Genomic DNA, 15,167 nt, shown 5'->3' on the forward strand with positions numbered 1-15,167 from the left:
CCAGTTCCGCCTCTGTTTCAGATGCTGTGCACATCACTGTACAGGCAATTTAATTGGTTTTTAGTAATTTTTTCCCTCCCTTAGTTTTAACAGTCATTTTGCACTTACGGTCTATAATTGTATTTGTTCTCTGACCGTTTATTTAACCTGTATTTGTTAACTTGGTCTGACCTTGGCTCTCATTTCCTTTCCCTTTTTTCTTCAGACTTATGTTCTCTTCCCCAACTTTAAGCATTAATTATCTTCATTTCCAGTCAACGCCAAACCTTGTCTTCCGCATTTGCACATCTGCCAAGTGTCAATCATTTGGTCAAAAAATGTCTTGCTATGTCACTGCATAAATAACACAGCTCCATTATCTCCAAACAGCCCTCACATCTGTGTCCTTCTTGATGATTCTGAAGGCCATTCCTACCATTCCCCCCATGTGGACAGCTGTGCAATTGGTGTAATCCCAAATCTTCTAACTCGCAGTCACCCCTTCTTCCCTGATGTAATAGAAAGACTTGCCTTTCTTGATCTCAGGATATCCCAAAGCAGTTTACAGACAATGAAGCACTTTTGAAATGTAGTTACTGTTGTAATGGAAGAAACATGGCAGCCAATTTGCACACAGCAAGCTCCCACAAACAGCAATGAGATAAATGACCATATTATTTGTTTTCGGTGTTGGTTGCGGAGTAAATATTGGCCAGGACACCAGAACTCCCCCGCTCTTCTTTGAAATAGTGCCGTGGGATCTTTTATCTCGAGAGGGCAGACGGGGTCTCAGTTTGAAGTCTCATCCGAAAGACGGCAGCTCTGACAGTGCAGCACTCCCTCAGTACTGCACCGGGAATGTCAGTCAAGATTATGTGCTCAAATCTCCCACGACCCTCGAGTGAGAGGCGAGAGTGCTATGCACTGAACCACGGCTGATACCTCTGGTTCATGTGGGACTGGAGGTCAAACAGTGGTAGAATTGAGTCTAATAATGGACCTCACTTATACAAAATAACACAAATTCATGGAAGCGCCAAGAATCGAATTTATACATCAGCGGGTGACCCAGATTGAAATCCCATTCAGACATTGAGCTGTGGAACATAGGAATAGGAGCCGGTCATACGGCCCCTCAAGTCTGCTCCGCCATTCATGGCTGATCTTCGACCTCAACTCCACTTTCCCGCCCGATCCCCATATCCCTTGATTCCCTTAGAGTCCAAAAATCTATCTCTCTCAGCTTTGAATATAGTCAACGACTGAGCATCCACAGCTCTTTGGGGTAGAGAAGTCCAAAGATTCACAACCCTCAGTGAAGAAATTCCCCCTCATCTCAGTCTTAACCGGCCGATCCCTTATCCTGAGACTTCGCTTCTCCAACCAGGGGGAAACAACCTCTCAGCATCTACCCCCTCAAGCCCCCTCAGATTCTTATATGTTTCAATGAGATCACCTCTCATTCTTCTAAAGTCTTAAGTAACCCTTAATAAATGTGCAGGGATGGAGGGCAAAAATATGGACAAGTCATCACAGACTGCTATCATTCATCTCAGAGTTGGTTACAGTGCAACATTGGTAGTGAGCTCAGGCCAGATAGCCTGCCCCTCTGGTTCTGGTTTACATTCAGAGCAATAGGATGAGTTTTAACACAAACTTCTGATCTATCTTCCCAAAGCAAACTGTACAGGCTCGAAATATTTCAAGGTTTATTTTTGCTGATCAATTTTCTCCCCTGAAGTCAATGGCTCCTTGCTGAGGTACCTTGTCCATACAGCAGGCATTCTAACTGGAGGGGGCTTCAGAGATGAGCCAGATCCAGTCCTTGTCTGATATTCACCAAATCTCTTCCCCCCCCCCCCCAACCCACCCCACGACATACTCCAGCTCGGCCAAAACTCTGCTGCCCACGAACATTCCTGCATCCAAGTCCTGCTCACCCATCACCCCTGTTCCCAGTGGTTCTCATTCCCGAATGCCTCAGATTTAGAATGCCCTTGCTCCTGTTTCAATCCCTCCATGGCCTTGCTGCTCCCTTTCTAGGTAACCTCCTCCAACCCTACAACTGTCCCTTCCTCTGACTCCAGTCTCTTTTTAACCCCAATAGTGACCTGGACCGCCTGGCCCCCACACTCAAATTACTTCCCTGAACCCCCTCCACCTCCTTCTCCTGCAAGACTCTCCTTGAAACCCATCTCTTCGATGAAACTTCCCTAAATTTCTCCTCCTTGGGCTCGGCCTCCGTTTCCCTCTGCAGGTTGCTCGTGGTGAAAGGTACCATGCTGTTACGCGACTCACTTTCAACAACTCAACGCATAAAGAATTTTACACGGCAGAATGAAACACAAGCAGACGTTTATTGCACAAATCAGTGCAAGTTTAGGAGAGGAAGACAACCACACTTCAATACTTGTACATCAGAGCACATTGCGACAACAGGATAATGAACGGCAGCACGCAACCTACCATTAACAAAACAGCTCGGCCCAACCCCACAGACAAGCACTGCTGCTTTGTGGTATCAAAGATAGAATTTTTCTCATTAAAAATTAAATTTTAAAAACATTTTCTCACCGCTGTTGTGAAACAAGCAAATCCCAATACCATATTTTTTTAAATTCTGCAATTCAGTGACCAAAGAGCTGGAAAATACCTGAGATTGTTGCACAATAAAATTATAAAGGAAAAAATAAAGTGAGCAATGGACCCTGTGGATTTGACTGCGCTCCCGGAGCACAGACACTTAAATTCGGGATCCTGGAATGAATCAACTGTGTGCTGCCGCTCCAAGATTGGGTATGTGCGTCTGCGTGCGCGCATATATATTCGTGTAGTTGAACTCCATGCTTCTGTGTTCCAATTAAACTTTGTTCTTCAAAGTGTTAACAAAATATAAAATGTTCATCATGCATATAGAATATAGCTATTTATATATAAAACCGCATATAGCCTGGTGCAGCAGAAGGACGACAGATAATTTTCACACTACCCCACAACTAGTTAAAAACAATCACCCATTCCTAAGCAACCGAACACTGTCATTTTCACAAGCGTATGTTGGCAGGTCCTGCAATTTTATACATATTATGGATTATAATCATCAGCAGCAAGGCTTGCTACTCAGGCTTATATTGAGGAGAAGGGAGCAGGGTCGAAAGGATAAAAGTACTCAGAGAATTTATGGAGGAGACAGCGACTGAAGCTAAATGTACTCTTGGACGAAACACCTGCACTGAAGGCCACTAAATTACTGGAGTGGGCCTGATAAGCGATCATCTGTTAAACAGGGTCTAGCAACTTATTGGGAAATCACGCATGCAAACACTGACCATTCTTCTGATTTGCCATTATGCTACTGATTTCAGTTGGAGGGGGGGCGGTTGGAGGATCCATGTTCCAGAATATTCCATGGCCATCCATGACTCTAGATAACCCGCCTGCTTGCAAGAGTAGGCTTTCCCAATTGCGCTCAGTTGCTGCCCATTCTGCATACGCTCAGCAGCCACCCAACAGTCCAGTGGGAGATGTTTCTCTGCAGCTTCACGAGCACAAGCACTTTCTCAGCCGAGCAGCTTGGAATCTTCCAATGGCGAGATCTTAATTCAAAGTGAAAAGGCATTCCTCCGAAAAAAAAGTTGACCCATCTTGCTTGCTTTCCTGCTCTACAAACATTGAAGGTTGCATGAAGGGGTATCCAAACACAAAGACAGGCCGTAAGCTGAGAACTGCTGTGTTGTATGGAGGGGATGGTACATTTACAATGAAGTGCACAAGGCTCCCCCCCGCCCATAGTGTCATCAACCTTGCAGCACTCCCATTCTCGTCACCAAGCCCAGCCTTTTTTGTGGTGCGTTGGGGCAGACAGTGAGAATGAAATCCTAGGCCTGTGCACTGAGAGAGGTGCTGGAGCTGCTGCTGGTCGATGGAGGGGCATGCAGTGGGCAGGCCTTTTTAACAAAAAATGGGGGGGGTGGGGCTGCGGGGAAATGAATAGAGGAAACAAGAACAGAGCTTTCAACAGGGGTGCAGCAGCAGGTTTGCTCCCCTCTGATGGCAAGTTACCACACCATGGGGGGTCATTTTAACTTTGGTGGGTGCAACAAACAGCAAGTTATGGATGGGCTGCCTGTTACACATCCCACTCCATTATCCTTCACATGAAGTCAATGGAAGAGGAAATCCAGCAGAGTGTTTAACGGGCTGCCAATCCCTAACCACTCATTCCCACCCCCCCACCCATCACCAAAAAAACATCCCCTTACGTTCAAGTTTCATATCAGCCTGCACGGTTACTGTCTTCTCACAGCAAGTATCACAACACCAATCGTATAATCATCAAAATTGAAAAGTGCCCAATCTGGCTCGTCCAGCATGCACAATCCCCATGTGGCGCCTGCTTCCTCTCCACAAATCCATGCTTGGAGAAAGAGGTCAGGGAAAAGCAGAAAGGCAACAGTAGAATAGCACTAATAATTACTGCTCCAGGATTTAAAAAACATATTCATTCACTATCCCAAGAGTCTGAAGTACATCCTTACACACAGCTACAATAGACGTGAATCCAGAGCGTCGGAGGCATTGGTCAGGATAGTGAGTCACGTTACTGCTGGAGGTGGTCTGATCTGTACTCATGATAATCTGAGATTCACTGCATTCAGTTGACGAGCAGCACAAGGAGGGGATGCAAGTCAACACTGAACACTGAACAGCTTCACTTACAATGAGCAAACACATGTTATTCTCCTGGCGCTAGCACATCTTTCCTAACCCAGATCACTGGCACAGCAATTCATACCACTTATTGTTTATTTCATCCAATTTCAATTAATCAAAGATCAGGACAGGCTCAAAACAGAAAGCACTGTTGTCACACAGATCTCTCAGCATGTGGTGGGGGGAGAAAGGAACAGGCAGGTTAACAATTCAGACTCCAGCACTTCAGCAGAACCCAGTCTAATGAAGTGCTGTCGCCCTTAATGTTAACGTGTCTGTTCTCTCCAGTAGCTGACTGAGCTGCTGTGTTTCCAGCATTTGCTCTTTTTGTTTCAGATTTCCTGGACTTGCTTTTTTATTTATGGTTAGTGACGAATCCTCATAAATTGGTAACTTGATTTTCCAAGCGGTCTTCGGCTTCTATCAGGGCACGTGGTCAGAATCAGTCCATTGGGAAATTTTAAAGCACAAATACATCGAGACTCCATTGCAGTGCTGCTGATCTGTAAAATGAATATAGCTTGTGCTCAGTGACGTCAATACAACTGCCTCTACACGGGGCAGGTTACTGACATACCAAGTTTAAAAACCCAATAGCTCACCAAGAGCATGGCAAAGCATCGCCCCAACACATCTCCGAGCAGCCAGAAGAAAGAGGTACATCCTTGCTTTTCATCACCCTGCCTTTAGAATAGGAGTTGGTCACCTGGAACATTCCCTCCCCAGCTTCAGCCAACGCACTGTGAAATTATCATATCATTTTAAGTGATGGATGCAATGAAGGCTTTAATCGGTCTGATGTTGATACAAAGATTTGCCTGAAAAAGGGGAATTCATGAAATTGGTCACGTTTTGTTACAATGCTCACCTGTTCACTACTGAATTGACATTCCTCATTCGGATGGATTGATCTTGGTACATAGGTTCCTTTTAAGCACACTGGGTTTGTTTCCAGTGTACCTGCAACCAATCAACAGCCTAGTCTGTACTAAGTACGATTTCTACACAGTGGTACTGGGGTATTAACTTTACTTGCAACAGGGAATTCATTGCCCTGGTCTGTCAATCCAGTTCCCGAGCTGAATCACCAGTGCTGCAATGTTGTTTGAAATTTTTATTCCCGACAGTGATTGGTGAACTATCCTCTCTCTGCTCCCTGACATCTACCCCGCGAGCCTCTCGAGTTTGTCCAGCACACCCTGAATCTTGTGGACGGCCTCTTTCCGAACCTGTCGAATGTGTTCCTGACCGTTGGTCTCCACCGAGTCCACTTCCAGCAGCTGCTTTGTCAGCAGTTCCTCCAGTAATCGGTAAGTCTTGTCTCCTCTCTTTCCATCAAACTGGCTCACCTCCACTTCCAACTGTTGCACGTTGCTCAAGACTTGCTCCACTTTAACGTGGCCTGGGTGACTAAGTTGGGCGGGACTTTCAGTCTGCTCTATTCCATTATTTGTAGGAGCCAAAGGTTTCTCTCTGGCATTCTTGTTCTCTGCACGGGTCTTGTACACAGTGGGAGGAGCACTGTACTCGACCCTTTGGCCGTGGGATGTGTTTGGCATCTGGTCTGGAGTCTGGACCGGAATGTAGCCTGTGGGTTGCTGGTCGTTCCCTGGGAAGTTAGTGTTGCTCAGGCGAGGTCGGAGGTCCTGGTGATTCAAGGTGTACGGAAGATCCTACAAGACAGACAAGACTGCTTAGAAAACAGCAAGGACCATTTAAACGGGGGAAGCCCACTGATTCCCAGCGACTCAATAAATCCAATTCAGCTCTTATTAAACAGGATGGGGATTCTTTTAAACCTGGTACTTTGTAGATTGCATTCTGGAACTCTATCTGTTAATAGTAAGGTCCATGGTGACTGAAAAGGTCATATTCTGCTTTTATGGCCTGGCAATTAAGGGAACTTCACCTGTTGACAGACAGGAAACAGAGGAGGAATAAATGGGTCTTTTTCCAGGTGGCAGGCAGTGACTCGTGGGGTACCGCAGGGATCTGTGCTTGGGCCCCAGCTATTCACAATATATATCAATGATTTGGATGAGGGAACGGAACGTAACATTTCCAAGTTTGCAGACAACACAAAGCTGGGGTGGAATGTGAGCTGTGAGGAGGAGGCAAAGAGGCTCCAATGTGATTTAGACAAGTTGGGTGAGTGGGCAAGAACATGGCAGATGCAGTATAACGTGGATAAATGTGAGGTTATCCACTTTGGTTGTAAAAACAGAAAGACAGATTATTATCTGAATGGTGACAGATTGGGAAAAGGGGAGGTGCAACGAGACCTGGGTGTCCTTGTACACTCGTCGCTGAAAGCGAGCATTCAGATGCAGCAAGCAGTCAGGAAGGCGAATGGTATGTTGGCCTTCAGTGCAAGAGAATTTGAGTACAGGAACAGGGATGTCTTACTGCAGTTGTACAGGGCCTTGGTGAGACCACATCTGGAGTATTGTGTGCAGTTTTGGTCTCCTTATCTGAGGAAGGATGTCCTTGCCATGGAGGGAGTGCAACGATGGTTTACCAGACTGATTCCTCGGATGGCAGGACTGATGTATGAGGAGAGATTGCGTCGACAAGGCCTATATTCACTCGAGTTTAGAAGAATGAGAGGTGATCTCATTGAAACATATAAAATTCTAACAGGACTAGACAGAGTAGATGCAGGGAGGATGTTCCCGATGGCTGGGGAGTCCAGAACCAGAGGTCACAGTCTCAGGATATGGGGTATGCCATTTAGAATCGAGATGAGGAGAAATTTCTTCACTCAGAGGGTGGTGAACCTGTGGAATTCTCTACCACAGAAGGCAGTGGAGGCCAAGTCATTAGGTGTTTTCAAGAAGGAGATATATTTCTTAATGCTAAAGGGATAAAGGGATAAAGGGATCAAGGGATATGGGGCAAAAGCGGGAACAGGGTACTGAGTTAGACGATCAGCCATGATCATTTTGAATGGCGGAGCAGGCCCGAAGGGCCGAATGGCCTACTCTTGCTCCTATTTTCTATGTTTGTATGCATGGCATTCCCAAATTCCAGCTGCTTTTCTGTGAAAACTGCAAGTCGGTGGCCTTTCTCACAGATTACCATTGAATCCCACCCAAGAAAAATTAAAACTGCACCACAGAATGACAGGGATCTTGTGCAGACTCTCTATTCACTATTTCCTGGGGGGATTCAAGGGATGTCAACACACATCCCAAAGCTTGCAACAGAGCAAAATGGGAATTTAGAACAAGACACAATTCTATGATCAGCTGGATACACTAGAAAATAAGTATTAAAAAAATGGAAAAAACACACGCACACAAACATCTAATCGATTAGGGAACACCTCAATGGAGTTCAGTGATGGACATGTGCATTTTTGCTCTGCTTCCTACAGCTGATAATGGGAAGTGACTTGTGCCATATCCCTCAGTTTACCCGCTGCTCTCTCCTACCCGCCCTGGTATTAGTCGCCCCATATAGAAGCTCGCCCGCCCGCCTTCCCTTCTCAACTCTGACCAAGAGCCTCCCGTCTCAGTGACTAACCGACCCACCCCGAGTTATCCCAGCATTTGCTGTTTGAATTCCAGATCTCTACTCTTTTTCTCTCCAAATACACTGCGTTGGAACCTCAATTTCTTCATTCACTGTTGTGTGTTTGGGAACTGTGACCAAATTTTGTTCAAACCCCAGGCTGCGAGGGAGGGCAAAATAGGAAAATCTGCCTTGATCGTTCTCCAGTGACCCCTGCTGGAAAGTGCACGTGTGTGGATTTTGGGTGGGACAGAACTGGACTCGGCTCCAACGGTTTAAACGAAGCTCGATGACCAGGGTGGCACATGAAGACCTGGTGAGGTATCCAAAGAGCACCCGTGAGACTGCACCACTGCAAGGAGTCATGGCTCAGGGAGAGGTGACTGGCAGGAAATAAGACAAGCCATTAACTCAGCACGCAGCAGGGAATGGTGCACACGATAGGCAGTCTCGAATAGAAGTGTACAGCAGGCCACATCTAAGGCAGCAGGAAGCCACAGTGGTGAGAATAATTTTATTACAATAAATGTGGAAGCAGCATGACTGAGTTTCATTTTAACATTACACACCTCCAAGTCACTGCATAACTGATCAAGGTACAGTTTGAACTCCCAAGGGACAGCTGCGTGAATGAAGCCAGAGTCTAACACATTCCCAATCCATACGGCAATCGCTGCCTTTTCATGTCATCGCCTACGAAATGCCTGGTGTGTCCTGCCTCAGCTCCGAGCACCCTCCATACTGCTTGTGGCTTTCAGCAGGGCTAGGATCCAAAGCTTGGTGAAAATGCACAGTACCTCAACTCAGGAGCAGAGTGAAGATGGACGACACCACCTATCTCATGCCACATTTGTGGGGAAACAGCACCAACATGCCAAGTGATGAAACACAAATTCAGTCGTTGATAATGCTGAGCCCCAGCATTATTGCTGCAAGGAGACTCCGGGAGTAGAGATTTTTTTGGCGTTGGGGGGGCGGGGTGTTGAAGAGAACTCCCAGAGACTACTCCCTGGTCGTGGATGAAAAATAAGGGGACTCATGTACTGGAAAAGCCCCACATCCGAGTGGAGGAAGAATTTTCAAAGACAGGGCCCGACTCTTGGAAACTTCAAGTTTGTTGTCCTGTTATTGAATTGACAAATTTTAAGGAGAGACAAAAACAACGTTAAGCTATTTTCCTCAACCACTTCTAATGAGGACGGAGCATGCTCCCTCAAGGCTTCACTATACAGTGTTCATTTCATGCCCCGTCTCTGCACAAAGTTCTCACGCGTGGACATTACTTACTTTCTGTTCGTACATAGATGGCGAGGGATCAAGCCTCTGCCACCCAGGTGCTGCTCCTGAAACAACATTGCCCCCGAAGGCTGGCATTGCATGGCTGAACTGCTCTGCAGACGACTGTACTCCTGCTGCTCGAGCCTGGGCCCAGGGGTCGTGGGATTGCGGTCCTGCTGGCGGCAGGGAGGATGCTTGCGTTGAGGGCGGCCAGGGTTGGGACTGTGGGCCAGGTGCGGATGGATGTTGGGCAGGATACATGGACTGTTGGGGAGCAGAACCTGGGTTTCCAAAGTGATATGGTGAGGCCGTCACTGGGTATGGAGGCTGTTGATCATACATCTCCTGTTCAGTGTGACACAAAAAGCAGAACGCGTCATCTAAAGGCAAGATTACTGCATAGGCTTAACAACACAAATAAACCGAAGCACTAATTTTCTGAAAGGATTTTTAGCACTTGTCAGCAATGCAAACAGCAGCCCAAACAAGAATTTTCTATCATCCTCCCGCAGTGGACTAGTGGGGAAAGGCACTGCCTGGAGCAGCTCGAACCCATCCAGCCCAGAGGCTGCCAGATTGCACTGCTGGTCTGTAACCAGCAGGCTGAGCTGAGGCAATAGTCGAGGTGCTACAATCTGTCTCAGTACCGCTGGGTTAGGGAGATGTGGGGAGGAGGGAGGAAATGCCATCTCGTGACTCGTGTGGACGTTGAATGAAGACGGAATTGGGTTTGGCTCTCTCAGCCTTCTTGGTTGAACAGGCTGCCAACACACACTGTTGCGCCTCACGCATGAAGGGAGGACACGGGAGGGAAGTAGTGGTGGGTTGACCATGTGTATCCCAGCAAAGGTGGGAGGGAGGAAGGGCGGGAAAAAAAACCGAATGCTCATTTATTTCCATTGGAACATGTCCATTTTTCTGCCCGGCTCAATTAAGACCCACGAACAGGTGGACAACGGAAAGTGCACCATCGAATTTGAAACAAGGCTCAGGGCCACGTACTGTCCAGAGACAACAACTTGGCAGAGGATAGTTGGCCCAACCCCCAGGTTTACTGACAGTGAAAGGCCAGAGGAGTTCACTTTCATTTCACACTGTGGCCGCTCACAAATACCTTTGCCTGTCCACACCGTTGTAAACTATTCTGTTGACAATAACTTGGCAAAATCATTGGGCATATTCTTGTGCGTTCTTTGGAAGCCACGGAAAACTTTTCTGACAGTGAGGGTCTGTGAGTGAAAGTGCATCAGTTTGCCTGTTTGAGGGGCCATCACAAAGGACTGGCTGGTAACGTTTAACAGTCTGCTCAGACAAGCCTTGCGGACTGCAGATTTCAGAATTCTTGTTGAACCTTCGACAAGGACAACTGAGTGGGAGGAATCCCATTTTCAATTTTTTTTTGAGGTTATGGTATGCCGCATGCATTAAAAATTAACTCGGATTAATTTAAAAGACTCTCGTGAGCCTCGAGTTTTACCCTGCGGTGCATTACTGCTCAGTGATCTAATCTTTCAGCCGCTCCCATTATACACAGTGGTCTTATAAAAAGGATAGTGAGGCACTGGAGAAGGTGGAAAAAAGATTCACAAGGGTGATACCAGAACTGAGAGGATCTACTTATCGGGAAAGACTGAACAGATGGGGGCTCTTTTCTCCAGAAAAGAGAAGGCTGAGGAGTAACCTGATAGGGGTCTGTGAGATTATGAAAGGGTAGACGTAGAGAAAATGTTTCCATTTGTGGGAGAGACCAAAACTAAGGGTAATAAATATAAGACAGTCACTAATAAATCCAATAGGGAATTCAGGAGAAACTTCTTTCCCCAGAGAGTGGTGAGAATGTGGAACTCGCTCCCACAAGGAGGTGTTGAGGCAAATCGCACGGATGCATTTAAGGGGAAGCTGGATAAATACATGAGGGAGAAAAAAAATAGAAGGATATGCGAATAGGGTTCGATGAAGAGGGGTGGGAGGAGGCTCAGATGGAGCATAAACCCCGGCACAGGCCAGTTGGGCTGAATGACCTATTTCTGTGCCGAAGACTCGATGTAATTCTGTGTAACACCAGTGTAGATTTTTAGACTCGTGGATAGTAACCGAGACGCCCTCAATCCCCAAAACTTACCCGCTGCCCTGGAGCTGGGTAAGCCTGATGAGCTGGTGTCGGTGTCCTCGACGGCAGTCCCTGGGGGGGCGGCCCAGTCTGAGAATGGGCCCACTGTGCAGAGGAAGCATGCCCGTTGGATGGGGGTCTGGACAGCCCTGCCTGCTGAGTGGGGTGAGGGGGCTGCTGCTGCTGCTGCTGCTGGTGGTGGTGGTGGTGGTGGTGGTGGTGAGGGTGGGGGTGGGGGTGGTAGGGCTGCTGTTGGATGTTTTCACTCTGTATGTTTTCACTCGGTAAGACGTCACTCGGTCCTTGAGGGTACCAAGTGTTCCCTTGGATAGGTCCTGATGGAGAAGCCCGTCCAGAAGCAAACACACCATTGACTAATCCCTGAAATGGAAATAAAAAGTCCACACATATTAGACAGGCACCAGAGAACACTGAGAGGTGAGGGGGTGTACAATGAGAATTAATTATTACACACTTTATACAATTGTGTCAATGCCAAGAATATATTTCTGTAAGTTATTAAAAGGGAAATAACCATCCCCAGTTACCACGTTTTACGCTTTAAAACTGCCGGCCCCATGCGGCCCCCAGAACAGGTGGATTTTGCTGAGCTCCCTCGGCCGTGACCTCGTTGAGTTCCAGCCCAGTGACACAAACAGCGACATCGTACAACAGACAAGCATTGGCCGTTTGTGATGTCACTGGGCAGAGCCAGAGTTATAACAGCAGCAGCAGCATTTAGACATCACTCCTCGCCTCACAAGCGGGCAGACATCCGAGAGCAGGGATTCATATGGCGGGCAACAGGCACGGTAAAAGGGGAAGAGGGAATCAGAGAGGCAGGAACACAAGAATTAGGAGTAGGAGCAGGCCATACTGCCCCTCGAGCCTGCTCTGCCGTTCAATCAGATCATGGCTGATCTTCGACCTCAACTCCACTTTCCCCCTCGATCCCCCGAGAGTCCAAAAATCTGTCCATCTCAGCCTTGAATATATTCAATGACTCGGCATCCACAGCCCTCTGGGGGAGAGAATTCCAAAGATTCACAACCCTCTGCGAGAAGAAATTCCTCCTCATCTCAGTCTTGAATGGCCGACCCCTTATCCTGCGACTGAGAACCGAAGGCATGGTTGGAGATGGGAGTTTTCAGGCCGGTTTCTGAAAGCAGGGAGGGAGGTGGAAAGGCCAGGGGTGGGGGGGGGGGAACGGACTGTGGTCTCCTCCAAATGTTGGAGCAGCGGGAATGTTCAGGGAAACAGGATAGCAGTTTGAATGTAAACCCAACACCTCTACACTTGTCCCAGTGGTTCAGATACACGTTAACGATCCCATTCTACAATGCAAATATCAGGAAGTGTTCCTCCTTCAAACAACACCATCAAATGCAAATTGATTAGTCATTCACCAGTTGGCTGGCTGCTCGATGTTGCTGCTACAGGTTAGCCGGTCGGCATTCGGCTACAGTGAGGTGTTTCAATGTGAACAGCACTGTTAATACAAGTATTAGTGGGTTGCAATGTGACTTTGGGTGGCAACTGTCAGGCAGCATCACAGGGACTGCTGGTCAACTTATCTTGGAACTGAGTCATCGAGAAAATGAAGCAGAGCAGACATGCAGCAAAGGTCAAGTTAGTCACCGCTCTTGTTAGCTCAACCCAATTAAAGATCCCTGTCACAAAGTTTCCACCCTATAATCTGCTTCACATTCCAGACAGTACATCAGCACTGCCTGAGGTGGTCCTCTTCCAGCTGTGTGATCATTTTCCAGGCAGACAAGTGCAAGACAGCAAATCCTCAGCAATGCAAAGCCACAAGGTATTCAAATTCTGGAACAAGAAAATGCCCATCTCTCTGTTTTCATGGGTTGCACACCATCCCCTGGCTGGGACCGGAGTGAAGGGGCCCGCGCACAGCCTTCCGGGACCGGAGTGAAGGGGCCCCACAAAGAGCACAGTTCGGGACTTGCTGCACAGCACACGAGGATCTCAGCTCAGTCACAAAATAAGGGGACGGAAACACACAAAGATGGCATCCAGATCCCATTAATGCTCTCCTCACTCTCCATTGACTATGTAACCTTAAGTCACAATTCACCAACCACTTCTACTGGGGGGGGGGATAATGTTATCGATGCCAAATTTAACTCAGTGACTCACCTCACCACATTGAAAAGATAACCAGATTCACGTTAAGTTCCTTCACTTCCCCAGCAAAAAAAAAATGAACACGTAATGAAACTACGTAAGCAAATTTCAAATATCCTCCTAACAAAATGAGCAGGTGATTTTCTTTTAAGCTCAAAAATGCTTCTTTCGGGACCTTGATTAAAGACTTTCACTGACATGAAAGCAAATCGAACTGAAGTTTTAGCTGTACAATGAATCGTTTAATATCTGTGCATAAAATAATTGTATTTCGGAAGGCTTGAATTTCTCTTTAAAAATGAAATTTATGTTGAAACAAAGGCTCTTCACCACTGCATCATAACCTCGCTCACCATTCCCCAGAACAAGGAATACAAATTCATGTATTTTACCACCATACATGTGTTTACAAATTTTCAAAGTACAACAGACAGAGAGAGAGAGTGGAGACACAGAGAGAGAGAGAGAGGAGACACAGAGAGAGAGAGAGAGGAGACACAGAGAGAGAGAGAGAGAGACACAGAGAGAGAGAGAGAGAGACACAGAGAGAGAGAAGACACAGAGAGAGAGAGAGAGGAGACACAGAGAGAGAGAGAGAGGAGACACAGAGAGAGAGAGAGGAGACACAGAGAGAGAGAGAGGAGACACAGAGAGAGAGAGAGAGGAGACACAGAGAGAGAGAGAGGAGACACAGAGAGAGAGAGAGGAGACACAGAGAGAGAGAGAGGAGACACAGAGAGAGAGAGAGAGAGAGAGGAGACACAGAGAGAGAGAGAGAGGAGACAGAGAGAGAGAGAGAGGAGACAGAGAGAGAGAGAGAGAGAGAGAGAGAGAGAGAGAGAGACAGAGAGAGAGAGAGAGAAGACACAGAGAGAGAGAGAGAGGAGACACAGAGAGAGAGAGAGGAGACAGAGAGAGAGAGAGAGAGAGAGGAGACAGAGAGAGAGAGAGAGAGAGAGGAGACACAGAGAGAGAGAGAGAGAGAGGAGACAGAGAGAGAGAGAGAGAGAGGAGACACAGAGAGAGAGAGAGAGAGGAGACACAGAGAGAGAGAGAGAGAGAGGAGACACAGAGAGAGAGAGAGAGGAGACACAGAGAGAGAGAGAGAGAGAGGAGACACAGAGAGAGAGAGAGAGAGAGAGAGAGGAGACACAGAGAAAGAGAGAGAGAGGAGACACAGAGAGAGAGAGAGAGGAGACACAGAGAGAGAGAGAGAGGGAGGAGACACAGAGAGAGAGAGAGAGAGGAGACCAGAGAGAGAGAGAGAGAGAGAGAGGAGACGCAGAGAGAGAGAGAGAGAGAGGAGACACAGAGAGAGAGAGAGAGAGAGGAGACACAGAGAGAGAGAGTGAGAGAGAGAGGAGACACAGAGAGAGAGAGAGAGAGAGGAGACACAGAAGAGAGAGAGAGAGAGGAGACACAGAGAGAA

At 47.3% G+C, this 15,167-nt stretch overlaps 1 protein-coding gene across 1 annotated transcript in view; it reads right to left on the minus strand.

Annotated features, from left to right (window-relative positions):
• Positions 1 to 2,317: 2,317 nt before the first annotated feature.
• The window catches only part of bag4 (BCL2 associated athanogene 4), a 20,179-nt gene continuing 7,329 nt past the window's right edge, over positions 2,318 to 15,167 (minus strand). Inside the window, exons 3-5 of the mRNA XM_068001219.1 lie at positions 11,606 to 11,974; positions 9,493 to 9,828; positions 2,318 to 6,365 (exon numbers count right to left, since the gene is read on the minus strand). Coding sequence (XP_067857320.1) covers positions 5,856 to 6,365; positions 9,493 to 9,828; positions 11,606 to 11,974 — 1,215 coding nt within the window. The 3' untranslated portion in view covers positions 2,318 to 5,855. The remainder of the gene's footprint in view (positions 6,366 to 9,492; positions 9,829 to 11,605; positions 11,975 to 15,167) is intronic.

Source organism: Heptranchias perlo, chromosome 20 (assembly GCF_035084215.1).
Source record: "Heptranchias perlo isolate sHepPer1 chromosome 20, sHepPer1.hap1, whole genome shotgun sequence".
Classification (NCBI taxonomy): Eukaryota; Metazoa; Chordata; class Chondrichthyes; order Hexanchiformes; family Hexanchidae; genus Heptranchias; species Heptranchias perlo.